We start from the raw sequence: 26647 nt of genomic DNA, 5'->3' as shown, positions 1-26647 counted from the left end.
TACCTTTTTTTTTTTTTTAAAGTTTATTCATTTATTTTTGAGATAAGAGCACATGCATGCACAAGCAGGGGAGGGGCTGAGAGAGAGAGGGAGAGAATCTGAAGCAGGCTCTCCACTGTTAGCACAGAGCCTGATGTGCGGCTCAAACCCACAAACTGTGAGTGAGATCATGACCCTCAGGTCATGAGGCCAAAGTCAGAGCCTTAACCAACTGAGCCACCCAGGTGCCCAAACATCTTTTCATTGTTTACCAGCTGTTTGCATTTTAATTTTTGTTAAAATGAAAAAATTTCCCCCCACTTTTATGTTTTGCTTTTCATTCTGTCTGTAGTATTTTGGGCATATATTAGTTCTAAATTTTATTTATTTTTTAATGTGTATTTATTTTTGAGAGAGCGAGCAGGAGAGGGTCAGAGAGAGGGGGAGACACAGAATCTGAAGCAGGCTCCAGGCTCTGAGCTGTAAGCACAGAGCTTGACATGGGACTCGAACTCACAAACTGTGAGATCATGACCTGAGCCGAAGTTGGGCGCTTAACCGACTGAGCCACTCAGGCGCCCCTAGTTCTAAATTTTAAATAGCCAAATTATCAATCTTAAATTTTTTCAGAGTTTCATATTTTTGAGGTTCATGTGCTTTCTTATTTTAGGTTATATTAAGGGTGCCTCAGTGGCTCAGTCAGTTAAGCATCTGACTCTTGATTTAGGTTCAGGTCATGATCCCAGGGTTGTGGGATTGAGCCCCATGTCAGGTTCCAAGATGAGTGGAGCCTGCTTAAGATTCTCTCTCCCTCTGCTCCTCTCCCCTGCTTACATGCTCTCTCTTAAAAAAAAAAAAAAAAAAGTTGTTGTTTAAAAAAGAAAAGATTATATGAAAACCCTATGTATGTTTTCTTATAGTACTCTTTTGGTTTCATTGTTTCAAATTATTGGTACCTATGGAGACAATGATATTATTTTTCTATATTTAATCTATTAATATGGATGTACTATACAAATAGGTTTCCCAACATTAAATCATCTTGCATTACTTAAATAAATTTCCACATATTCTATATTTCTGAACCTTTTAGGAATTTTGCATTCATTATTATAAGTGTGATACTATTCCATAATTTTCTGATTTATGCTATCTTTAGTCAGCTTTTGGTGATCACACTACGGTGGCTTCTTTAATTGCATCTGAGGGCTTTTCTTTTTTCTCCATATTCCAAAATGAAAGATTCTGAATGTTTCCTCAGTTTCTTCCAAGGCATATATTTTCTCTTTTTAAGCCTATTTTGGTAATTTAGATTTCTCTAGAAGTTGTCCATTTCATCCAGGTTTTCAACTCTTTTGTATGTAGTTGTACAAAACAGTGCTTTATCATTTTATGTCATTTCATCTCTAATATTGTGTATTTATGCTTTTCTCTCCATTAAGCTAGTGTGTGTTTTTAAAGAATCAGCTCTTAGAGTTGTCAGTTTCAACTCTTTCTCTGATTTCTTTTTAAGTTTATTTTGAGAGAAGAGAGAGAGCATGCATGTGTGAGCTGGGGAGGGGCAGAGAGAGAGAGGGAGAGAGAAATCCCAAGAGGCTCAGCTCTGTTGGCATGGAGCCTGATGCTGGGCTCAATCTCACAAACTGTGAGATCATGCCTGCGCCAAAATCAAGAGTCAGGCACTTAACCGACTGAACTACCCAGGCACCCCTCTCTGATTTCTAATTAAGTTCCACTATTGTTTGTATTAATTCCTTTCTTTTGGATTCTATTTGAAATTGTTTTTCTAACTTCTTAAACTTGAGTATTGTTCTTTATAATTCACTCTAAATCAGAAACTATAAGAAAGTACTTTATTTACCTTCTTGACTTTAAAGTAGATTATGGATGTTTTGAGAGTTGCATGGATGTAAGTAAAAGGATAATTTTGTAAGGATGTTAGGGATCTTCTTTCCTAAACACGTAATAGTTTAAATGTAGATATAAATTCAGGGTGTGTGGGTGGCTCAGTTGGTTGAGCATCTGATTTCAACTCAGGTCATGATCTCACACTTCGTGGGTTTGAGCCCCTTGTCGGCTCTGTACTGACAGCTCGGAGCCTGCTTAAGATTCTGTGTCTCCCTCTCTGCCTCTTCCTGCTTGTGTTCTCTCTCAAAAATAAATAAATAAACATTAAAAAAATGTAGGTATATTTCTATTTCAATTTTTTATATAATTCTCTTGCCAGGCTAAAATTGAGCTTAAATGGGAAGAAAAGGGATAAACTTCAGTACATTTTATATGAAAACTCTTTTAGGGAAAAATATGTCATTGTGTGAAGGTATTTTTCTTAGTATTTTTCTGACTTGGAAATTACTTAATTTGTTGGGACATAAAAAAAAAAATATATATATATATATATATATATATATATATATATAAATGTAGAATCAGAATTGAATTGAAATTCTCAGAATTAAAATTCTTATGCTAATGTTGGCTAAATTTGGAAGTGGTTAAGGAACCACTCTATGAAAAATGGATCATGGACACTAGAAGTAACTCATGCCTTATTAACATGATAGAAATGTATACTTCTCATATCTAACTAAGCCAGATTCAAAGTACTCTTGGTATAAGAATTTACAGTAAATTCTTGGTGGCTCAGTCGGGTAAGCGTCCAACTTCAGCTCAGGTCATGATCTCACAGTCCGTGGGTTTGAGCCCTGCATCGGGCTCTGTGCTGACAGCCCGGAGCCTGGAGTCTGCTTTGGATTCTCTGTCTCCCCTCTCTCTGTGCCCGTCCCCTGCTCTCTCTCTCTCTCTCTCTCTAAAAAATAAACATTAAAAAAATAAAAAAAAATTTACAATATGAAAATAATATAAATATCACTGGAGAAGAGTGTATAAGTAATTCTAAATTGAAAATAGCTCCTGCAATAGATCATTAAACTAAGCCAAACCAAGTTCCCACTTCCACCTGCCCAAATTCCCCCCCAAACTAGCAGAAGATGGGGTAGGAGTAGAAAGGTCATAGTTTGTTGGGTTTCTGAATTTTCAAAGACATTATATTGTGTCTCAGTTGTATCTCAAATGCAACATGTCAAAATTGAACATTTTTTTGTATGTGTGTGTGTTTATTTGAGACAGAAACAGAACCTGAATGGGGGAAGGCAGAGAGGGAGACAGAATCTAAAGCCGGCTCCAGGCTCTGAGCTGTCAGCACAGAGCCTGACGTGGGGCTTGAACTCACGAACAATGAGATCAAGACCTGAGCCAAAGTCAGATGCTTAACTGACTGGGCCACCCAGGCGCCCCTGACATTATCTTTTTTCTAATCAGGAACCATCAGCCTTCCATTATTTTACTTGTTAGAATTATGGAATATGGGGAGGGAATCAGTTTTATCCCTTTTCCCAAGTCTTTACTCTCACTTGGCAACCACATTTTGTTCATTCTGCCTCCAGTTATCTCTCAAATCCATCCTCTCATTTCTATCCTTGCTATTACTTCCTAAGCTTGGGCCTCATTTTTTTTCTTTAATTGTTCCAATGACCCCCTTACAGGTCTTCCTTTCTCCAGTCTCTTCTTGCCCCAAAATATTTTCACACTATACAGCTAAAGTAATCTTAATAAAGGTCCTATAATGTATTTGCCTTTTAAACAAAATTTAAATATTTTTGCCTAACTGGCTTGCTTATAGTCCTTAGCATGGCTTACAGGGTTCTTCGTGTTTTGGCTTGCCTGTACTTTTCCAGCTTTATTTTCCACTGCTGTACCACATGAATTCAATGCTTCAGTTATATTAAATACCCGAGGTTCTTTGAAGTGCCCTGTGTCAGCACTCTTTGTGCTTGATCCCACTGCCTCCTGCCTCTTCCTTGATGGTCCTAATTCATTATTTCCAGCTTCTTAGTTTCAAAGTGCTTAAGTTACTTCTATCTTAAAAACAAACTACCACTGTCTTCATTTTAGTCAGCTTCCTTGAAAGAATAAGTTTTACTTCTTTACCTTCTGCTCACATTTCTGCCCTTCCTTCTACTCTAAAAAACACCAACGGACAAAAGCTACCAGTAAAATCATAATGTCCAAATATAATGAACTAGTCTAGGTGTGCACCTTGACATCGCAAACAGCAACACTGTTAACTACTATTACTCACCCCAAAACAAACAAACAAACCTACTTATTTTTCTGTGCTTTGTAGAACACATGGAAAATATATGAGTTAAAAGGTAAAAATAATCAGTATCACTTAACCGTAACCACCATTAACATTTTTATTTATTTCCTTCCAGTCCCTTTTTCCATATACCTGTAAGTATGGAAAACTGGGATATTACAAATATATATCCTGGGTTTTTTTCTTTTGAGCATCTTCCCTTGGCATTAAACAGATGTTTTGCAAACAGTTGTAATCATTGCATAATGTGTTATAGATGTACCATAATTTATTTAGCCTTCCACTACTGTTAACATTTAGCTAGTTTTCAATTTTCACTATTGTATCTAGGTCTCAGATTCTTATTCTTTAAAAAAAATTTTTTTTTATGTTTATTTAGTTTTTGAGAGAGAGCACAAGTGGTGGAGGGGCAGAGAGACACAGAATCAGAAGCAGGCTCCAGGCTCTGAGCTGTCAGCACAGAGCCCAATGCAGGGCTTGAACTCACAGACCAGGAGATCATGACCTGAGCCGAAGGTGGACGCTCAACCAACTGAGCCACCCAGGCGCCCCTCAGGTTCTTATTCTTAATGGGAGAGCCCTAAAAGGGAAAGGACTAGGTTCAGATAGGAAGTTATAAACATTCATGATACAGATCGCCTAATTACTTACAGGAAAGGTAATTTATATTTCTGTAGCAACATACGATTATCCCAAATTTATCATTCTCTTGCTAACACTGAATTTTTTAAAAAATCTTTTCAGTTTGATCAGTAAAAATAGAATGATTTCCTTGATTTGCCCTTCTCTGGTTAGTAGTGAGATTATACATTCACCACTCTCCCCTCCTCACCTTAGCTTCCTAATTCTTTTACTTCAGAATATTCCTTTTCAGTCTCCTTCTCAGGCTTTTCTTTTTTCTATTCCACAGTGTTTTGTCCTCAGCCCTTTGAATGTCCCACAGGCAGATCAAACTCAGTATGTCCAAAATTAAACTCATCCTAAGATTACTTCAGTTTTTGGCTAATGACATCATCAACTACCCAGGCACCCCAGTCAGAGACCTGAGTCTTTTAAGATGACTCCCTCCTCTCATCCCCATGTCAGTCACTAAGTTTTTCCAACCCACATCTTATATCTCTCAAATATGTCCACACCTCTCTATCTCCACAGCCATTCCTCTCGTTCAAGCCTTGGTTACTGTAATACTCATCACTGGTCTTCCTGCCTTGTCACCTGCTCCCTTCCATTCTACATACTGCTTCCAGAGTGATCTTTCTAAAGTGCAAATCTGATTGTGTTACTCCCTGGACTCTACATCCCCATCCAACTTTATCCCGTGTCCTTACCATCTGTTCCCTTCTCTCCAGCCATATGGAACAACCAGAATTTCCCATTGCCTCTCAACTCTTTCTGCCAAGAGTATGCCTCTTCTTTTGCCTTGTGAACTCCCACTAATCCTAAAATAGTACAGGAGCCTATCCAATTATCTTCCCATTATTTCCCTTTCCTTTATGCACTGACTACACTTTATACAGAACCTTATTATGACATTTAACATTACAATTTCATAATTTTTGTTCAATCTCTCCCTCACTAAACTGAGATGCTCTAGGACAGATACTATGCTATTCATCTTTTTATCCTCAGCACTAGCATAGTTCTCGGAATATCGTAGGCCCTCAAATATGTGTGGAATAAATGCTATTTTTGATAGCAATTATAAAATTCCTTTCCATATTCTCCCACCATCTTAATTATCTACCAAGTTCTATAGCCACAATCTGTAATGTCTTTGTTACCAAATCCTCCTCCGTTCCCCATTTCTAAGGTTGACAAAACTATTTTAATTGCAACCTGGGATTTGGGCGCTTCTCCAAACCAGGCCGTCTTCACTAGTGCTGACAGTTATCTTTCTGAAACACACCTGGCTTTGTTGCCTAACTCCTTAAAAAACGTTGATAACTACCCATTGTGATTGTAGGTGGTTATTTCTTCAAAACATGGAAAGCTTTTCTATTTAGAGTCAAAAATAAATAAAACGGGATGCCTGGGTGGCTCAGTGGTTAAGCGTCTGACTCTTGATTTCAGTTCAGGTCATGATTTCACTCTTCATGCGTTAGAGCCCCACATCTGGATCCAAGCTGACAGTGCTAAGCCTGGTTGGGATTCTCTCTTTCTCTGTCTCTCTCTCTCAAAATAAATAAACTTGAAGGAAAAAAAAAAAAAAAGAAATCGTTGTTAGAAAAATAAGTAAATAAAGGAATGCACCATGGAAGGAGACATAATGTCTACTAAATCCAGGGTTTGGACTAATCAAACACAATAGCATAGTTTTTTAATAACTTTAAGAATCTAACTCCAGCTCAGCCTTTCCTACCACTCTTCCTCCCCATCCTCAACACACATCATGGTCACCATTCCTTAATGCACTGTTGTGTCCAGAATGCCCTATCACCAAGCAAATTCTTACTCATCCTTGAAAGCCAGCATCTGGTTACTTGATTGCTCCAAGAGATGGTATAAAGGGGCTTTAAATTGTTTACATAATCTTTACCAGTCCTCCAAAGCAAGCCAAATCAAAATAAAAATAAGATTTTCTTGTTTTTGGCATGGACAATTGGGACTTTTTGCAATTTCCAACTATGTACAAAGGCATCCTTTAAGAACATACCTATTTTTATCAATATATAACATACAATCTAAGTACAAGCAAAGTACTTTCTATACAAGTGCAGCTTCAAGCTAAGTCCCCTGGCCTACACTTCCAACTAGATTGCAGTCACTAAGCCCTTTATAGAAATTCTGAAGGAGTCACGGAATATTAGTTGCTCTAAGAAGCTTTCTCTAATCTCTTCCTCACAAGCTGTTGTGTTCATGGCTTCTCCCTCTAGGCTCACACAACTCTGACCATATACAACTGTTATCTTACCAAACAATAGTATAGTGTATTATTTCTCTTTTAGTTTCTTCCATTAGGGTAGTTAATCCAGAGTAAGGACTCTATATTAGTTTCTTCATGTGAAAAATAAAGATGATAAGACAAATCTCATAGAACTGCTGTGAGAATTAAATGTGTTAGTGCATATTTAAAACACTTAGCACGGTATCTAACATATAATAGGAGCTAAATAAATGTTAGCATCATTTTTCGCTTTGTGTTTGTTAAATCATGAAGTACTAGCCCGAAGAGTCCCACAGTAAACAGACTGGTAGAGATATCATACACAAAAGAGCATGATAAGAAAACACACATGTCCTGAAATTACCTAAGAGGTCACTACTTAAGCAAAATGCCTTCCCTATTACCTATTTGCAGATGTTACATGAAATTGAATGGCTTTTTAATGTCTAGTAGTTTAAGAACAAAGTTTTAAAGACCTTATAACTGAGAAGTTTCATTTATAAATTGTTGAACTTCTGAGGTATTTATTAAAAATAACACATAAAAGTAATTTCTCATTTGGAGAAAAGGAAAATAACATAATGTCTTGGGAATTTGCATGGTTTCTGACTCTATCATACATTACTTCTTTATGTATACGTAAAGAAGTACAAACTTCGTATAGATATACATCCTCTATTTGTAGAAATACAAACTACGTATAGATATACATCCTCTCAGGCTTTATGATAAAAATCAAATGACTATGTTGTGTGGCAGAAATAACATCAAATTAAAATTAAGGAATATTAGATTGTAGCCACAAATCAGCTGTGGGACCTTGGGCAATCTTTTAATTCCTCTGGACTTCAGAGTCCTTTTTGGAATCTGAAGGGATTAGACTAATCTCTAAATTCTCATCCAGCTTGAAAATACAACGTTCTTATAATACTACTATATTTTAACCTTTCTCTTACATGGTTTTTCTCCTCACTAGAAACTGAACTCTCTTTTTTTGGGTGGGGAGCAGGAATCGACCCCTATTTATCTTTGTACCTCAGTGCATAGAACCAATGCCTATTTCTTGACTGTTGGAATGAATGAGTGCCACCTGCAGAACTTGTAGTTTTAAAAGGCATAGCAAATTTATGGTATAACAGGTTAGTGGCTAACGTTAACATAGTCATGTTATTATATAAGAATAACAAATGACTGTGCATTCATATGATTGTTGATATTCAATATATTCACTCTATGTTTAATAATTTGTTGAAAACCATTATTTAGAAAAGGAATTAGAAACAAAAACTAAGTTTTTCCTACTTTTGACATATTTTAGAGAAATTATGAGTTAGTTACATAGCTTTGAGAGAAGTTAACTCCACTAAATTTCATCATCCTAAAGGCAGTGTCTACTAATATCAAGTAGGTATCCAAGTGTTCATTCTCCAGTACCATCTTGTAGAAGATATTTTTATCTTTGTCTTGCTACCAGAATTACAGACTGAAAGACAATCTAATCAAGGAAGTAAGAATCTAGAATATATAGACACGTGGAGAAAACATACATGCGTGTATGTGCCCATATACACACACATGCAGTTTAACTCAGTACTCAATTGCCTCGTGTACCTGTTTTATTTTTTTTTAAGTTTATTTATTAAAAAAAAATTTTTTTAACGTTTATTTATTTTTGAGACAGAGAGAGACAGAGTATGAACGGGGGAGGGTCAGAGAGAGAGGGAGTCACAGAATCTGAAACAGGCTCCAGGCTCTGAGCTGTCAGCACAGAGCCCGACGCGGGGCTCGAACTCACGGACCGCAAGATCATGACCTGAGCCGAAGTCGGCCGCTTAACCAACTGAGCCACCCAGGCGCCCTTAAGTTTATTTATTTTGAGAGAGAAGAGAGAGACAGAGTGGGGGAGGGGCAGAGGGGGAGAGACAGAATCCCAAGCAGGCTCTTCACTCATGCACAGATCCCAACAAAGGCTTCACAAACTGTGAGATCATGACCTGAGCTGAAATCAAGAGTCAGACGCTAAACCGACTGAGCCAAGCAGGCGTCTCCCTCATGTACCCATTTTAAAATTAATATTTAGTGCACGTTTATTGCTGGGACAGTCCCAAAATATCTCCAAGTGGAATGGAAAATGAAGAGCGATTAACTATAAAGAAAGTCTATCTAGGTAAAACAAATGGACAGTTTTCCCACCTCTTTTGAACGAGGGCAGATATCTCTTTTTGGATATACCTCAAAAAGAGTTACAAGGGATTCCATTTCTCGGTTTTAGTAACAATGTGATTGAAATTTGAGGTACATGTATTTCACAATTTCCTGGATCTGCACTGTTGGGAAAATGAAGGGTTTTTCTAATAATATTCACCTGTCAGGGTCAATCACACAAACCTGAGTTTGAATGTTACTCACTGATTAACTCTACATAAATTGAACACAAGCACAATAGGTTTTTTATTGTTAAATTACTGTTACCATATGCAGAGCAAAAAGTAAATGGACTGATCTACTTGTGCATTCACATTTTAAATTCTTGAATTATAAACAAGTGAACAAATGATCAGTTAGGAAAGGACAACTGAAGGGCTCGCTGTAAGTCCACTAATTTCTCTAATAATTAATAAAACATGCTCAAAAATTTTAGAAAACCATCTTTTTTCTACATGTGATATCATATTAATAAACAAACTATGTTACCTTAATAAATTAGAAAGACTCCTTCATTATTAAGGACAGTCTATCTCTGGCTAATGCAATTATTATTAGGATATAAGCATAAAAAATAAAGGGGGGGCATTGTTAAAAATTTTCCAAAGTGTTAATACTCTTAATGCTGAGTTTCCAGTTCTAGAATTGTCCATTCCCCTTGGGGTGAACAATCTTCAGAGGAAAAACTAGCCATGGTGATACTTGCTGAGGAATCAAGTGGAGAGGTTAGTTCACTCCATCTGTTCAAAGTGTCAACATGTGCTTTACCCTGAGGTTTTGAGCTGTCTCGTGCTAAAAGTAATGTCTGATTGATTAGATACTGTGCTAAATTTAAGTCTTCAGGAACAGAATTCGTAATATTTAAGTTTGAATCCTGTTCAGACAGCAGTTGCTTTAAGAGTGTCCAATCTTGTTCTGCAAAGTGCTGATCATCTTCAAAATCCATGTCTGTAACATGTGTTTCTGATTCCATTTTCTGCTCAAATGCTTCTACTACATCCATCTCATATATTGGAGAGAGGGTTTTTGAAGGCCGATGGTCATACATGTAGGTTTGTGCCAGTGTGTCACAATCATCTATGTATCCTGAAATAATTCATAATACTATACAATGTAAAAATTGCACATGTTGGTACCCCTCAGATTTTGTAGAACAATATTAAAACAATATAATAGTTATAGTCCAAAAAAACATAGAATGGGAAAAATAACATTTATACAAAATTGACAGGATTACTGAGGCATTTCTTTTTCTAAATTAAAAAAAAAATAAAACAATTGAAGGATGTTTAGCAGCAAAATCAACATAGGCAACTAACAATAATTCTCCATACTTTAATTTGAAACTTGTGATACAAAAAAAACAACAAAAATTACTTAAACATAAACATAGAATGTGCACATGTGTCTAATTCACTACAATAGAAACATAAAGAGAAAAAAAGACATGGTAATTTGATGGTGACTTTTAAGGTAAGTCAGTTCCAAAAGGGGAATAAATACATTTTATCTAAAGCCTTATTTGTATATTGCACATGCAAAGGAGGATGCAAGCAAGGACAAACAAAAAAGTACAACTTTAAAGAGTTCCCTCCCTATTGTTATGATTTTGCTGAACAAGGGCTATTGATCAGTATTTTTCTTAGTTCTGATATATAATAGCTACTCTGTCAGCCACTATTGCATATTTTAAATGTGAGTCATTAGTTCAAATTACTATAATAAGACAAACACACAAAACAATTAGACAGGAAATCATCTATACATATGAAATAAGCCTGGGCTTTTTTCATATATTATCATTGCTTCTAAATATAATCTCTTTTAGGAAATTTATCTTTTTACTTGAAACTTTTAGAAGTATAGTGATCCTGAAAGTCTTAATCTCTGTAAAATGTATATAAATTATAATAATTAATCTAGTTAAAATAGTTCAGTGCTTTTAGTTACATATTACTATAATTATTGCACAGCCCTCTTAGATATATACTAGCATAGTCCATAAATCATATTCAATGTATAATAAAATTTCTAATAGTCAAGAATTCTATGTTAAATTAGACATAAATAACTCAATAATAGCAAACTAAGTTTTTCTCTTTATTCTTTCATGTAAAATCTCTTAATAGATTAGTTCTAATAATCAAATTTTTACTAGATCTTAATTCCACACTAAGATTTTAAGTGAACAATAAAGAGTAACTAGCTAATTTCATATTATTAAGAAATGTAGGTTTTCACTTGAAATTTGAATCTGTTGCTTAAGTAATTACTCTGTCTAAATAAAATACAACACTCAGGGCTACATCCAAGTTAAAATTCTATAAACTCATTTTCTTATGTATTTAGCATTTCTATTTCTGTACATTACCTGCAGATAAAGCAATATTAGCTCTTTTGGTAGCTGTAGAATGGTTCTCTTTTACTTGACCTTCCTGAGGCAGAAGTTGACTCCGACAGGAGTCCAGAAATTTTGTAGAGCTGTTCTTTGGTATGTCAGAATTGGGTTCTCTTTGATGAAGCTCCAAATGACATGGTCTTTCTTGAGATTTTATATCACTATCTGAGAGTTTGCTGCGTTGCTGAAAGTCATTATCCACATCGCTTTTGCAATTTACCTTTCTATCTTCTGGAAGAAGCTGTCTACCTCCTTTGGACAGGACATCTACTGTGTACTTTTTTCCTGTGGCTGAAGTACTCTGTTTATCTCTTCTCAATGAGTCAGTACTACTGCGACCCAAGAGAGAGCTTTCGTTTTTATATACACTATTGCCTTTATCTTGTTTACATTCTGAAATACTACCCTCACTTCCTTGTGAGTACCTGGAATAGCAGGTCCTTCCATGATGTTCATGAGAAATGCCATCAAAAACATCAGGTGACAGAGAATCTATAGAAGGCTGAAAAGGAGTATGGACTTCCCCTTCATCAGATCCTAGTTCTTCACATTCATCTACTGAAAGTAAAACGGATCTTTTAAAATTTTTAGTTGCAGAAAACTCGTGACTTTCATTTTCTGTTGCATCTTCAAAAGCTAAATTAATTATTCCCTGAAACTGCTGAGGAGCTGAGTTAGATGTAGAGAAATTTTCCCCAACATTTTCAGCTTCGGATCTTTCATCTTCTGTTTCATCTGCCGAGGAAGAAACCTGATCTACTTCCTGAGCAAACTGGACACTGCCTCGTAGAACATTTTCTTTTTCCCTAGGGTAGACTACTGTAGATCTAGACCAAATTTCTGGCCTTTTCCTAGGAATCTCATCATCGCTTGTTGAATTAATTTGGAAAAGATCATTACTACTTTGCTTTTTCATTTTCACTTCAATTCTTAAGTTACTATCGTATATTTTTAATTCTTCAGGAGTACTGGTATCACTGCTACTTCTCCCAAGAAAATCATGGCACAGCATTGTGCCACATTTAGAAATACCTCTGTCATTGGACCCGTCATCATCCTGAGACCCTCCAGCATCATAGTCTTCAGATCTGGGCTTTATGTCATCAGAGGATGTGGTAGCACTGCCAGTGTCAGATTCAGGACTCTCTCTCTGATGCATACCACTGGTACTCAAATTCCAATGACTCATGAATGGAACTTCTGGAGTTTCATGGCTCTCTGGAGTTTCTGTTGTTTCCATATCTTTAGGAGAAGTTTTTCCTGATATTTGTTCCAAAACAGACTTGGAGGAAATATCTGAGTCTGCTGTAGCATGTTTGATTTCACTCATAGCAGAGTCATCAGACAAGTGACTAGGAACTGTCTGTTCTTCAACAAGAATTTTAGATTTCCTGTCATCTTGGACAGAATTTAAGGTACCATTTGTCCTTTCAGGAACACACGGTAAAACATCTTTGTCACATTTAATGTTTAATTTTTTGTTTGTATCTTTTCTCACTTCTTGCTTCTCTCTATCTGATACTGAAGGCCTTTGCTCTGCATCTGCAGAGTCTAAATCACAAACTGGATGAGAGTTCAGGGAGTTTACACTGGGATCTGAAATCGTGGATTTTAGGGCAGTGGTGTTATAAAATTTTGGATCTACATTATCACTCCCATCAGAATGACAATATATTTTAGCTGTCTTGTGCTGATGTGTTTCTTTGCTGGAAAATTTTGTTTCACTTTTATCTGAACATATCTGTTTTGATTCTGGTTCACATTTTGATTTTTCCAAATCTGAAATACTTTGGCATTCTAATTTCTCTTTCCCTTGATTGTTTAATGGCTTTTGTGGGTCAGGTATGCATGATGACTGGAATGCTTCTGTACTGCTGATTTCTAATGCGAGATTAATTAGCGGTTCATGAGGCTTCTGTTCAGAAATATTGTCCTTGTTTTTACTATCATGTACATCATGAAGCATGCTTTTTTGGACAACACATGTTTCATTTTTTAAAGGTCTTTGAGAAGAAGGCTGAGTTTTCAATGTAATCTGTCCAGGAAGCATTTTCTGTTTTGCATCTTTATTATTCAAAGCTTCACCTTTCTTAGACTGATTTAAGTTTTTAGGCATTGCCACTATTTTTGCATTAACCTTAGGCAAAGGTGTGTGTCCTTGCTTGACAATTTTTTTCTTAGGTGTTTGTTTATCTGTAGTTGTACTGTGGTCCAATTTTGTCAAATTTTCATCAGACTGCCTTGAAGAGACTGAAGATTTTACTGAAGTTGGTGACTCTCCTTGAGATCCTAAGAAAAAAAAAATTAAAAATATATAATACACTTTCAATTTGTGAATAGAATGCAATACTTGTTTTTAAATTACTTTAGAAAAAATAAAATTAACAATGAAAATGATGAAATATCTATGATAATGGACAATAAAAGATTAGGAGTAACATGATAAAATAAAAAATAAAATATTTTTTATTACAAATACAGGAGGAATAGTCCAGCCTCTTAGCAAAATTATTTAAATAGGATCTCTCTTCCTCAAGAGCTTTGATCCTCATGTCAGAACTGGACTTGCATAAATATATGAGGGTGGAAAAACTTGATTTTCTTATATTAAAAGATCAGGAAGGGTCTTCCCCTTTAAGTTTTTTGGGGAAAAAAAGACTTGTGTTCCACACAGCTGAAAGAAGAATCAAGCTAAATATAAAATAGAAATGTTTAAGTTACTGCAGTTTTTTCCATCAAATACAAACAAAATTAATTTATTTCTCATAGCACGATCGTGATTATTATAGATCATTTGGGTTAACAACTTAGCTGTGCAGTGGCAACTAAAATTGGTAACTGGAGAGAAAGGGTTAATTTGGAGATCCATTTGTTTACACTGGTTAAGTCCTAGTGATGACATTCTCAACATTTAAATCTACCAAACAGAACTGCCAAATCTTTTTAAATGTGTAATTTTTAGTTATTACTAGAACATGAATAATTTTTCTCTGGTTTGTTTGTTTGTTTGTTTATTTATTTATTTATTTATTTAGGCAGCTCAAATGCATTTTTATTTATTTATTTATTTATTTATTTATTTATTTATTTATTTATTTTTTATTTTTTTAAGTTTACATCCAAATTAGTTAGCAGATAGTGCAACAATGATTTCAGGAGTAGATTCCTTAGTGCCCTTTACCCATTTAGCCCACCCCCCCTCCCAGAATCCCTCCTGTAACCCTCAGTTTGTTCTCCATATTTATGAGTCTCTTCTGTTGTCCCCCTCCCTATTTTTATATTATTTTTGTTTCCCTTCCCTTATGTTCATCTGTTTTGTCTCTTAAAGTCCTCATATTAGTGAAGTCATATGATTTTCGTCTTTCTCTGACTAATTTCACTTAGCGTAATACCCTCCAGTTCCATCCACGTAGTTGCAAACAGCAAGATTTCATTCTTTTTCTTTATCCATCCACTGATGGATATTTGGGCTCTTTCCATACTTTGGCTATTGTTGATAGTGCTGCTATAAACATGGGGGTGCATGTGTCCCTTCGAAATAGCACACCTGTATCCCATGGATAAATGCCTAGTAGTGCAATTGCTGGGTCGTAGTGTAGTTCTACTTTTAGTTTTTTGAGGAACCTCCATACTGTTTTCCAGAGTTGCTGCACCAGCTTGCATTCCCATCTCCAGTTTATTTTTAAATTTACTTTCAGTATTAATTATCTAGCTCAAAATTGTTTTTAGGCTTTTACGAGCTCTTATCTACATGAATGCTTAATACATAAAGCAAATTAATTTTTTTTTAATGTTTATTTATTTTTGAGACAGAGAGAGACAGAGCATGAATGGGGGAGGGTCAGAGAGAGAGGGAGACACAGAATCTGAAACAGGCTCCAGGATCTGAGCTGTCAGCACAGAGCCCGACGCGGGGCTCGAACTCACGGACCGCAAGATCATGACCTGAGCTGAAGTCGGACGTTTAACCGACTGAGCCACCCAGGCGTCCCTTAATTTTTTTTTTAAAGTAGGTTTCATGCCCACCGCAGAGCCCAGTGCAGGGCTTGAACTCACAACCCCGAGATCACGACCTAAGTTGATATCAAGAGCAGGGTGCTCAACCAACTGAGCCACCAAGGCACCCCAAAACAAATTAATTTTTAAAATCAGTTATTAGCTTAGCAAATCATACAATCTGATCAGTATCCTTTCTTTCTTAGAACATAGCAAAACAATAGGCAACAGGAGGGAAAATTCTTCTTCCCTACATATCACAGCTTTCAAGACTGTACCATTACTATTTAAAGGGCTTATTAGTGCCTGTTTTGCACATGGAATTCCTACAGTTAACAATGAAACTGAAGAAACCTGGGCATAATATATAAAAGGACCAAAAGTACAGATAAACCAGTGACTCCCTTAATTATTTCTCATAAAAGACAATAAAAACCAAACCCACACCCTGGTAATACCAAAATACTTGTCAAAAAGTAAAGTGTAAAATCTCATCTTTATAGTATGACACAAATATAAAATGAGTGAAACTATGTTATATTTTGTTTATTTGTTGTGAAAGTTCCAAATCAGAGTTCTGCTTATTCAATTTAAACACAGAAGTAATACCCAGGACTATTTCAGCTTTACCTTGAGTTTTAGCAAGATTAGATGAGGCATTTTTTATTCTCTGTTGAGCTGTAGTACATCCACTGCCATTTCCTCTTTTCTTTAAAATTGCCTGTGGTACTGGATCACTGTATCCTTTGTTAGTGACCTTCTTTAGCGCACTAAGAAAAATGATTTGCATTCAGTATTGCACTCTTCCAACACATGAACTTTTATTTTTTATTTTATTATTTTTTTAAGTTTATGTATTTATTTTGAGAGAGAGATAGAGAGCTCATGAGCAGGGGAAGGGCAGAGAGATAGAGAAAGAGAGAGAGAATCTCAAGCAGGGTTTGTTTTGCACTGTTAGTGCAGAGCCTGATGCAGGGCTGCAACCCATGAACTGTGAGGTCATGACCTGAGCCAAAATCAAGAGTTGGATGCTTAACTGACTGAGCCACACAGATGCCCCCAACACATGAACTTTCAAAAGACCCATATATGAAATATATTTTTTCTCAAATTAAAAAATATATCTTTTGTTCTAAAAATCGAAAAATCATATGTTCATAAGTCTTTAAGTTCATAAGCTTGTGGGTCAAGTATGATAAAGCAATGCATAATCAAGTGCCACAAGTGTAATCTATCATTTTGCATCCATAGTCATTCTGTGTAAATATACTATTTCCTTTTAAGAAATAGTTTTAAAATATCATTGTATAAATACATTAAATTTTCTAACAAAAAAGAAAAGATATATTTCAAAAATATTTTTAATGTTTATTTATTTATTTTTAGAGACAGTGTGTGAGCAGGGGAGGGGCAGAGAGAGAGAGAGAGAGACAATCTGGCAGTGCAGATCCCAATGAGGGGCTTGAATTCATGGACCTTGAGATCATGACCTGAGTGAAATCAAGAGTCAGATGCTTAACTGACTGAGCCACCCAAGTGCCCCGAAAAGATATTTTTAAAATATTTAGCTAGAAGTCAGTATACAATTAACTTAGAAAAAGCTAACGTAACGTATAGGTAAAATAATGAAGGGAGACTTACCTGTTATTTATACTAGTTTCTTCGTGAATGCTTTTTTTATTTGAAGTTCCATTGGTAACTTTTGAAACAGGTCGAGATTTTACTGCTGTAAATTAAGAAACAGTGAGTCATGAAACAGAGAACTGAATATGTAAAAGTCATGCATAAATTCAGTGGTCAGACACTATATCCAAAATTAAATGTTAATGTGGGATGAAGTATGGTTTCTCAGTTTGCATGAACACACATAAATAAGTGTTTTTTGGCATTTCAAACTAAATAAACATCCAAACACAGAATCATTTTTTGTAGGAACTTTAACTGTCAGGAGCTATTAAAAGTGAGGGTACTAAAACCCACCTACAGTAGAAGTTTTGATACTTTCCACACTGTTTTTCATGGTCTGTCCTGGAGATTCACAACAGGACAGTTTCTCACTAGAAGCCTTCTCTTCTCCTACTGATCCATTTTCTTTTGGTTCATCCAGACATTCAGTGGAATTCAATAATTCCATACTTGAATTTGTAGATCTGCTGGAGGGCCCTGTGATGCTGAGGCATGGAGAATCCTTTCCTGTCACTTTCTTCAGAGGCTTTGCTTTGGCTTGCGCATTTAAGTTTCCAGTGAGTACCTTGGGTCTGGCGCCGGTAATGTGCCCTTCCTGATTTCTTACTCCTTTCCCATTTAATGAATTTTTCTGTCCATTTGCTGCCACTGTTGCTGATCTTTCCACAGCTTGTCTAGGCGACATGTTTGCTGACTTTGCATTATCACCGTTTTCTGTTTGGGACTTTATTATAGCTTTGGGCTTTCCAGAAACATTTTTTCCCCCAGTTTTAAGTTCTTTTGTAACCTTGGATGCTGTTTTTGTACCACCCTTTTCCTTTAAATCATCATGCTTCAAAGTTTTATTTATAGTATTTCTGTTAGAACTTGAATGTCCAGATGCTCCTAATCCATCAGATTTCATCTTTTGCTTACTAGAGGGATAACTCCAACACTCCTTCTTGGTATTTCCTCTCCACGATTTGTTACTTATAACATCAGAGTCAGAAGCTTGTCTCCTTTGCTACAAAGAAGAAAAAATACTTTATAACTTGACTGATGTCTTTGACTTATAATACTTTGTTTCAATAAGCCAGTTTTTCAAAGAGAAAAAAGTAAAAATCACATTATGATATAAGACAGTTCAAAATTTGAATTATCTTTGATCATTTGAATGTGTCTTTGGTCACATTACCTTAATCAAATGTGAAATACAGCATAAAAAAATTAAAAGGCAATGTTATTTTAAAAAGGCATACTATTTAACTTTGTGAAGTTATACTATAGTAGAGATTAATACTGAAAGGTGTCACGATGCCTTTGGTCAATGATAACAATGTCCAACATTTTTTGAGGGTCCACTTCCAGGCTGTATGCTAAAATCCTTTTCATAGGTCATCTCACTTAATACTTACAACACTCCTGTGAGAGAGCTCCTGTTGTTAACTCCGTTTCTTAGACAGGAAATTGGGGATTAAGGCAGGTATGTGATTTACCAAGGTCAAATGCTGATAAGGACGGAAGTAGGACTTGAGTTCATGATTAACTGCTTTAAGCCGGCAGTCATCTATATGGTATAATTTGAGGGCCATGATAAAGGTTTTCACAAAAACTCTCTTCAATCCTATCCCAAATGCCAGAAATTTTATCACTAAAGACTTAATCTTTGGGGGGTTGGGGTTTGGAAGCCCCTGGGAAACAAGACAGTACATATGAAAAGTTTGGCTTTTGGAAGAAACAAGATAGTAATACAGCTCTGGCTATATGGACAAAGTGGAAGAAAAGGGATCCTAAAGACAGGTGAAGTAGGTAAAAAGAGGAAAACAGCAAGACAAAACACTGAAGACAAGGCACCTACATCATTTTGGTTAGAATCAACCTTGCTATGGAAGGAATAACAACATTTAAAAAATTGGTAGGAACTGGAAATAAAATTTTAAGATTATAGTTGCTACTCTTTATTAAATATGCCCTCCCCCGCCTTGAAAAGCTGTATGAAATTGCACAGGTCTGAGGAAGAGCCTGTGTTGTCTTCATCTTTGTATCCCTTAGCACTATGTTCATAACATACTGAATACTCAGAAAAATGTGATACATGTTGTTAGGGGCGCTTGGGTGGCTCGGTTGGTTAAGCATCCATCTCCTGCTTTCAGTTCAGGTCATGATTTCATGGTTCGTGGGCTTAAGCCCTGTGCAGTGGGCTCTGCGCTGACAGTGCAGAGTCTGCTTCTGATTCTCTGTCTCTCCCTCTCCCTCGCCCCCGCCTGCATGCACGCTCTCTCTCTCTCTCCAAATAAACATTTTTTAAAAATGTGAAGCATATTGTTAAATCTGAGCATATATTGATATACAGTTCAAGGACTAACTATTCCAAATGTGTCCAAGATAAAGATAACATATACATACATGTATGTATGTATGTAAATACACACACACACACACACACACACACACACACACACACACACACAATAAATCACCTAACTAAGTTTAGGGAAAAGCTAGGTGTAGTACTAATAAAAGAATCATTGGACTCTTGTCATAGCTTTACCTGTAACTGACTTAGGATATTTAAGAAGTCATTAACATCATTGAGCCTCATATTATTAATATTTAATTCTAGAGAGGGTTGGAGACTGGTCCTATTCAGTGTAGTATTCTAAGATTCTATGTAATATTTATAAAGTTCAAATATGTTTGGTCCTTAGTTTTTGTTTTCTTGATCAAATCTTAGCTCAAAAAATAACCTTTGTCTATTTTTATTTGTTTTTTTTTTTTGGTGCAAAAAGGTGTTTTTGTTAAAGCATGGGGACAGGACCTATGGGCAGAAAAGAGCCACCTCTATTTTTAATACCTAAAACTAGGTAGACTTCTGATTTTAGACTTCTTCTCACCCTTGAAACTGACCCTACTTAATTTACTATACTGTTAAATCTATCTATTTTAAAGCACCATGTTATGGGTGAGATCTATGTAGTACATGGGGTAACCACACTCTTTTAGAAACTTCATATTAACATAGTATAGCATGATGAGGATTCAGAGTATACACACACCTAGGCATTCTCTAACTTACATCTGCAAAATTTACATAGATTTATTGTATACAAATGGCCAACTGGAAAGGTCACCACATGCTATTGACAAAAGTGAGAAAAAGAAGGCAACCCTCCCTTTTGGTTCCAGTACTATTCTTTTTGTTTAAATTTTTATTATAGTAAAGGTTACACACAATCAAAAGAAAATAGAATAGTATTATGAATCCCCACGTACCTATTACCCAACTTTAACAATAATCAGCTCTTGGCCAATTTTGTTTCATATATAACTACTACCATTCTATTTTGAAGTAAATTCCAGACATCATTACCTTAAGTATTCTGGTACCAGCACTCCTCTTAAATCTTTCTCTTTGTCTTATCTCATTAACTTTTCTCCTATCCCAGAAGAATTCACCTCTTTTTGGAAAACACATTTATTCATTCCACACTTATTGAGCACTTACTACATGCCAAATAATTGCACATAAATTATTTCACTTATTTTTCACAATAACTCTGCTAGGTTTTATTATTCCATTTTACAGACAAGCAAACTAAGACTCAGATATGGCAGAGATAATAAATGTGAAGTCAAGATTTTAACTCTTATTCTATGCCCAGCACCCATTTCAGTATACCACTGCCCTTTTTAAGGAAACATATTACCCTGTTTCCTTCCCACTGTGGTTAACAGTATAAATCCTTGGACAACCTAAAAGTCACGATGGTAAGGAAGAATAATGAGACTTTGTTCTATTTTACTATAAGACAAGGAAAGAGCAATAGCCTAGTTGGTAATAGTCAGTAGAACAGGAGAAAGCAAAGCAGGTAGGCTAATTCTTTGGGGGCCTAAAAAACCAACCAAACCAACCACCCACCCACTGGGGATAGCAGGGAACTAGTACATAGAGAAAAATGTCCTAAGGTACCACTTCCTAAAGTATGTTCTATGGAACTCTATAATATACTTAAGAATGGTCAAGGGGGAGTCTAGCAGTGTTTGGTGCTTAGGGAAAGAAAAATGTTTCAACATTGGTGTATAACAAATGCATCTTAACCATTTTTAAGTGGAAAGTACAGTAATATTAACAACAAATCTCTAGAACTTTCTCATCTTGTAGAACTAAAATTCTATACCCACTGAAAAACTGCCATTTTCCTTATACCCCCAAGCCCCTGGCAACCACTCTTCTACTCCCTATTTCTAGGAGTTTGACTACTTTAGATACCTCATAAAAATATAGCAAGTAACTTTTAAAGTAAAACACAACTATACTCTTGATACTAAGTGCCTTTTTTCACACCAAAAATGTATTATGTGAATTAAAATCTTAGTATAGAGAAAACTGGGACAACTAAAATCTTTTGTAAGAAGTAGGTTAATTAGAAAATTAGACATTGAATTAGGTCTAGAATTTTAGACAATTTCTGATCTATTGGAATAGCTCCAATATGTTAGTTGCCAAAAAAGGTTTTCAAGGAAATAAAAAAGACAGACAATATTTCACTTTCTAAGACAGATACCATATGTTTTCACTCTTATGTGGATCCTGAGAAACTTAACAAAAACCCATGGGGGAGGGGAAGAAAAAAAAAAAAAAAGAGGTTAGAGTGGGAGAGAGCCAAAGCATAAGAGACTCTTAAAAACTGAGAACAAACTGAGGGTTGATGGGGGGTGGGAGGGAGGGGAGGGTGGGTGATGGGTATTGAGGAGGGCACCTTTTGGGATGAGCACTGGGTGTTGTATGTAAACCAATTTGACAATAAATTTCACATATTGAAAAAAAAATTTCACTTTCTATGCCAGCTGGACATCAAAAATTCACATAATTTAAAAATATATAGAATATTCACTTGATTAAAAAGTCAAAATTATTTTCATCAAGAAACAACTATAATTATGAAAAATACATTTTAAAAATCAATGAAATATAAATTAATACAATTTAAATTATTTAGCATCTTTTTTCATTTGGACCTATAAAATTTTTAAAGTTTACCTGAGAGCTACTGAAAACAGGCTTTTTGCCAAGTCTTCGATCATCACCTTTGTCAAATGCAGCTGTAGGAAAAACAACAATTTATTTTTATAGGAAACACTATTATTACCATAAAAATAGAAAAAGGTTATGTTTTAATGAAAGTAACTTAAAACAGGCTTAAAAACAAACTAGTACACATAAATAATTCCATATTATATTTTAGAACTTTTTTTTTAAAGAACCCTATTTTCAGTCTTATTTTCTGGTCTGCATTGAGTTTATGTTATTAAAATTAATAAGAAATGTAAAAAAAAGAAATGTAAAATCTCATGAGAGGACTTCATACATTTATAAAAAAAGGAATTTTCTCAAGCTGTGAAATTTTAGAGATAATTGGTTTCATTTAGTTTTACAAATTTACAAAAAATTACAGGTTGTGGCAAATGTGGTATTTTAAAAACCATTAAATATGAGAAAATGTCCATCCTAAAAAATGTAAAAATACTCTGTTGAAATTAACTACAAATTTTTCCTGGTTTTGCAGGTATATCATAAGGAAGAAAAAAAGAGAAGGGGAAAAAATAAGGTTCTGTTGAAAATAAAACAAGAAAGAATCCTCAAACCCATATCATTCTTTTTAGAATTACATAAAAATTTATTTTGTAGATTATTATATGGGAGTTATTGGAGAACTCATGTTTATATTCTGCAAATAAGAATTTGAATGACGTCAGGAAAATATACAGAAATAATGGGACGAGAGCTATAAATATAGTTCAGCTAATGTATTTCTTTCTTTTGAAGGTTACAGGGTTTGAAAACGTAGTTTGAAAAAATATATATAATCTCCAAAATTTATGTGATATTAAAATAGCTGATGAAAAAATATATTAAATTATTTGCAACACTACCATGCATCTTCTATTTGTGTTCAATAGGATCTGTGGTATAAGACAAAGCAGGATCCTATAAATGGTATTATAAGAACTGATTTGTAGTAAGCAGATGACTCTGCACAGTCCTATACAAAAAGAAATTAATATAAGATTTCTCCCAAAGGTCAGTAACTCAATTAAAATATAAGAAATGTTATAACAAAAGACAACCTAGAACCACCCCTTTATATCGGGTTTCCCAATGCAGTAACTATCCATTCAACATGCTGAAGATTAAAAAAAATATATTATTACATTGATAGAATAGATTGAAAAGTTCTTTTTGACAATTTGTACAATTACAATAATTTTGTTTTACATATGTATATGTTTCTGTATGTATTTCCATGTATTTATAATTATCACTTTGTAGAATTAAGAAAAAGAACATTATTTAAGGCCCAACTTAACTATGAAATTCTTTAAAATGAAGAAAAACAAAGTTTACTACCAATCAGAAAAGAGTTGAATGACACCTACTCATGGAATGCTGATCTTTTTCTTCACATTGAATGCATTTTGTAGTAAAAATAAACTGTTATCTAAAATTCACTACACAAATAGTCACAAGGAAAAAATTTCAAATTCCTGAAGACCTTGAGATTTTCGTTGTTTCATGATTTTGTTGGAATTTCTTTGAAAAGTGCTCTTGAGATCACATCTAGCTACACTATCATGTTATGCTCATAATGCAAGACAGAGCAAATCATATTCTGACTATTCCATTAAAGAATTTAACATATCTATGCACTATCAAGAATATATCACATATGGCTTTCATGTTTTATAGTACAAAAATGTTCACTTCCTAAAATACAGTTTCTTAAAATGTTTTTAAAAGTATACTTGCTGAATCTGCAAATATTTTTTCTAAGGCACCTGCTTTAACCCAAAAATAGTCATGAAGCCATTTTTAGTTCCACACCCTCAAAATTGTTTCTTAGTATTTTTGAAACAAACATATTCTGAGCAATATACATCTTTTTTTTAATGCTAACGTTTCAAATGGTACCTATTAAATGTCAGAGACCACTGTGCGGCTCCTGAGGGACACTCCGCAATAGCACACACCATATCACTGAACCAATCAATTGTGAAATAAAGCCATCTAATTTATACAAAACCACAAGAAATGATACCTTATGCAAAAGACAGAAAAGCTTTATGGCGAAATATATTTAAAAAGGAAGAGAAAGTAGGTTTGGTAATATGTTCTATGTGAATTACATTTTCCTATACTTCTAATCTCTTTATAAGAATGCTTTTAAGCAAATTTGGCTGGAACACTGCTGCTAATACAGAATACAGAATAGGATTAAAAACTGACATATATACATACATATATATACATACACATATAAAGGAAATGAGTCATCTTCTAAGAACAGCAAAGCAGGATTTGTTAAAACTGCCTAAACATACTATCACTAGTTTCAATTAGCAAGCTATTACTGAACAGAAGCAAACAATGTTAATCCTACTACTTACTAGAATCCCCTCAAGATATCTCTTGTTACAAAGATCATAAGAATAAGAAATCTCAAGGCTACCATACCTGCTTGGATTTTCTGTTGATCATCTGTGCTCATCAGCTTCCAGCTTTCTGTATGACGAACAGCATAGAAAGACTGAACCAGGAAGATCCACAGCTTATCACGCAGAGCCTGGATCTTGCACGTAAAACCCTGTGTTCAAGCAACAAATCAGCAGCTGGTGAGAGCCACATTGTCATAGCAACCAGTCATTATTCCTTTCCGAATCTACTTACTCCTAAGCTAGATCAATGATGTCATCACTTAGATTTTTAAAATCGTCGGGTCCATGTTATTTATGAAGGCTTACTCTTCAAAAACAGAATTTTATAGTGAACATGAAGCTAAACCTTATCCTTTCAAACAAACATTATTTTAAAACACCAATGGCCTTTACATGAATACCTTCTACAGCCTTTTCAAATCAACTATGACATTACAAGGTCAAATACTCTATCCAATAGTAATAAATATGATAAAATTTTTTTTATCATTCTTGTTGAACAAAAACAAAAGGTTAACAATTTGCAATAAGCTTACTATTATCATTGATTAATTGCATTTAAAAACAAATATTTTCATTTTGCTTTTTCCTAGTCAATCCAATTTTAAATGTTTTTTTTTTCCTGAAGGCAAAAAGGAATTAACATATTCTGAAAATAAAAGACACTGATTATTAAAAATTCTAAAAAATTACTTAAAATTTTCAGTAAGTTTTACATTTAAGAAATTTAATATAGTAACATGGGAGAAATACCAGAGTTACGCCGTACCAATTAATATTGTTAAGCACCAAACTATGTTTAGAATTAGCAAGTCAAACTGCCAAATTTTGAACTTTTATAGTAAGTCTTCTTGGAGGTAAATGAAATTAAATTTTTATTTAGGAAAAATTCCAACAGACACAAAATTAGGGACTATAACCAACCACCCATCACCAAGTTTTAATGAATGCTACAACATTTAAAATGTGCATATATTTTAAAAACTTAAAGCAATTCAAATATATCATTTAAATGAATTCCATCACTTTCAATACCATTTCCTTTGTACTGTCAGAGTTCAGTAACGTGTCCAGAGCCATAAGAAGAGAGCAGCTATTCTCAGTGGTAATGTTTTCTTCAATTGCTTTTAAAATTTTGTCCAACAGATCAGCTGTGCTGCTCATTGCTTGTGACTACAAAACACAGAAATTATATTTAATAGGAATACATGTAAAATGTGTAAGAAATGTGAAAGTCTGGCTTAACAACAAAACATTCATCATAACTGACCATTGGAAATCAGCCAGAAATCTTATTTCCTCTGATAATAATATAATAATTATATTTTATAATATATATTACAATTATGTAATTATAATAATAAGCATTATAAAAATCTTTCCTTTAAAAAAAAAGACACACACACACACACACACACACACACACACACACACACACAGTTCCTAGGAACCAAAATAGTCCTAAAAACAGAATTAGAAATAAATAATCAAAGTTCTTTATTTACTAACTAAATTTAGAGCAAGTGGGTCCCCAATAAGACAGAATTTTGCATGGACTGTAATGGTATTACTGACAAAACAATACATTAATGACTGGTTTCTAAAATATGGCTTATGCTGATAGAGGGCTATTGCTGGCCAGAGTTACATTACGTCTTACCAGTGCATTCAAACCTGTCCCCTTACTGCCTTCACTATCTTGTAAGCCAAAAATCCTGTCCACCACTGCTGTAAATCCTATGCAAGCATGCCATCTGTTATGGAATTTATTTAAGTCATACTAATTTAATCAAAGGCAACCTGCATTTAAAAACTCTTACGTAACTATAATCAGAACACAAAGATGGGGCTAAATATAGGAAAT

At 34.7% G+C, this 26647-nt stretch overlaps 1 protein-coding gene across 6 annotated transcripts in view; it reads right to left on the bottom strand.

Moving 5' to 3' along the window:
- Positions 1-26647, bottom strand: part of BTBD8 (BTB domain containing 8) — a 116955-nt gene that overhangs the window by 2240 nt on the left and 88068 nt on the right. For 4 of the 6 annotated variants that reach the window (XM_042952803.1, XM_042952804.1, XM_042952807.1 and 1 more), the window contains 8 exons: positions 25819-25956; positions 24803-24932; positions 22331-22392; positions 17605-18313; positions 17266-17350; positions 16255-16394; positions 11602-13917; positions 9453-10316 (listed from right to left, as the gene is read on the bottom strand). In XM_042952803.1, coding sequence (XP_042808737.1) covers positions 9850-10316; positions 11602-13917; positions 16255-16394; positions 17266-17350; positions 17605-18313; positions 22331-22392; positions 24803-24932; positions 25819-25956 — 4047 coding nt within the window. In that variant the 3' untranslated portion in view covers positions 9453-9849. Of the gene's footprint in view, positions 1-9452; positions 10317-11601; positions 13918-16254; positions 16395-17265; positions 17351-17604; positions 18314-22330; positions 22393-24802; positions 24933-25818; positions 25957-26647 lie in introns of those variants that run through there. The other 2 variants (XM_042952806.1, XM_042952805.1) reach the window with 1 other exon arrangement.

This window comes from Panthera leo, chromosome C1 (genome assembly GCF_018350215.1).
Source record: "Panthera leo isolate Ple1 chromosome C1, P.leo_Ple1_pat1.1, whole genome shotgun sequence".
Lineage (NCBI taxonomy): Eukaryota > Metazoa > Chordata > Mammalia > Carnivora > Felidae > Panthera > Panthera leo.
This window is presented reverse-complemented; position numbering and strand designations above follow the sequence as displayed.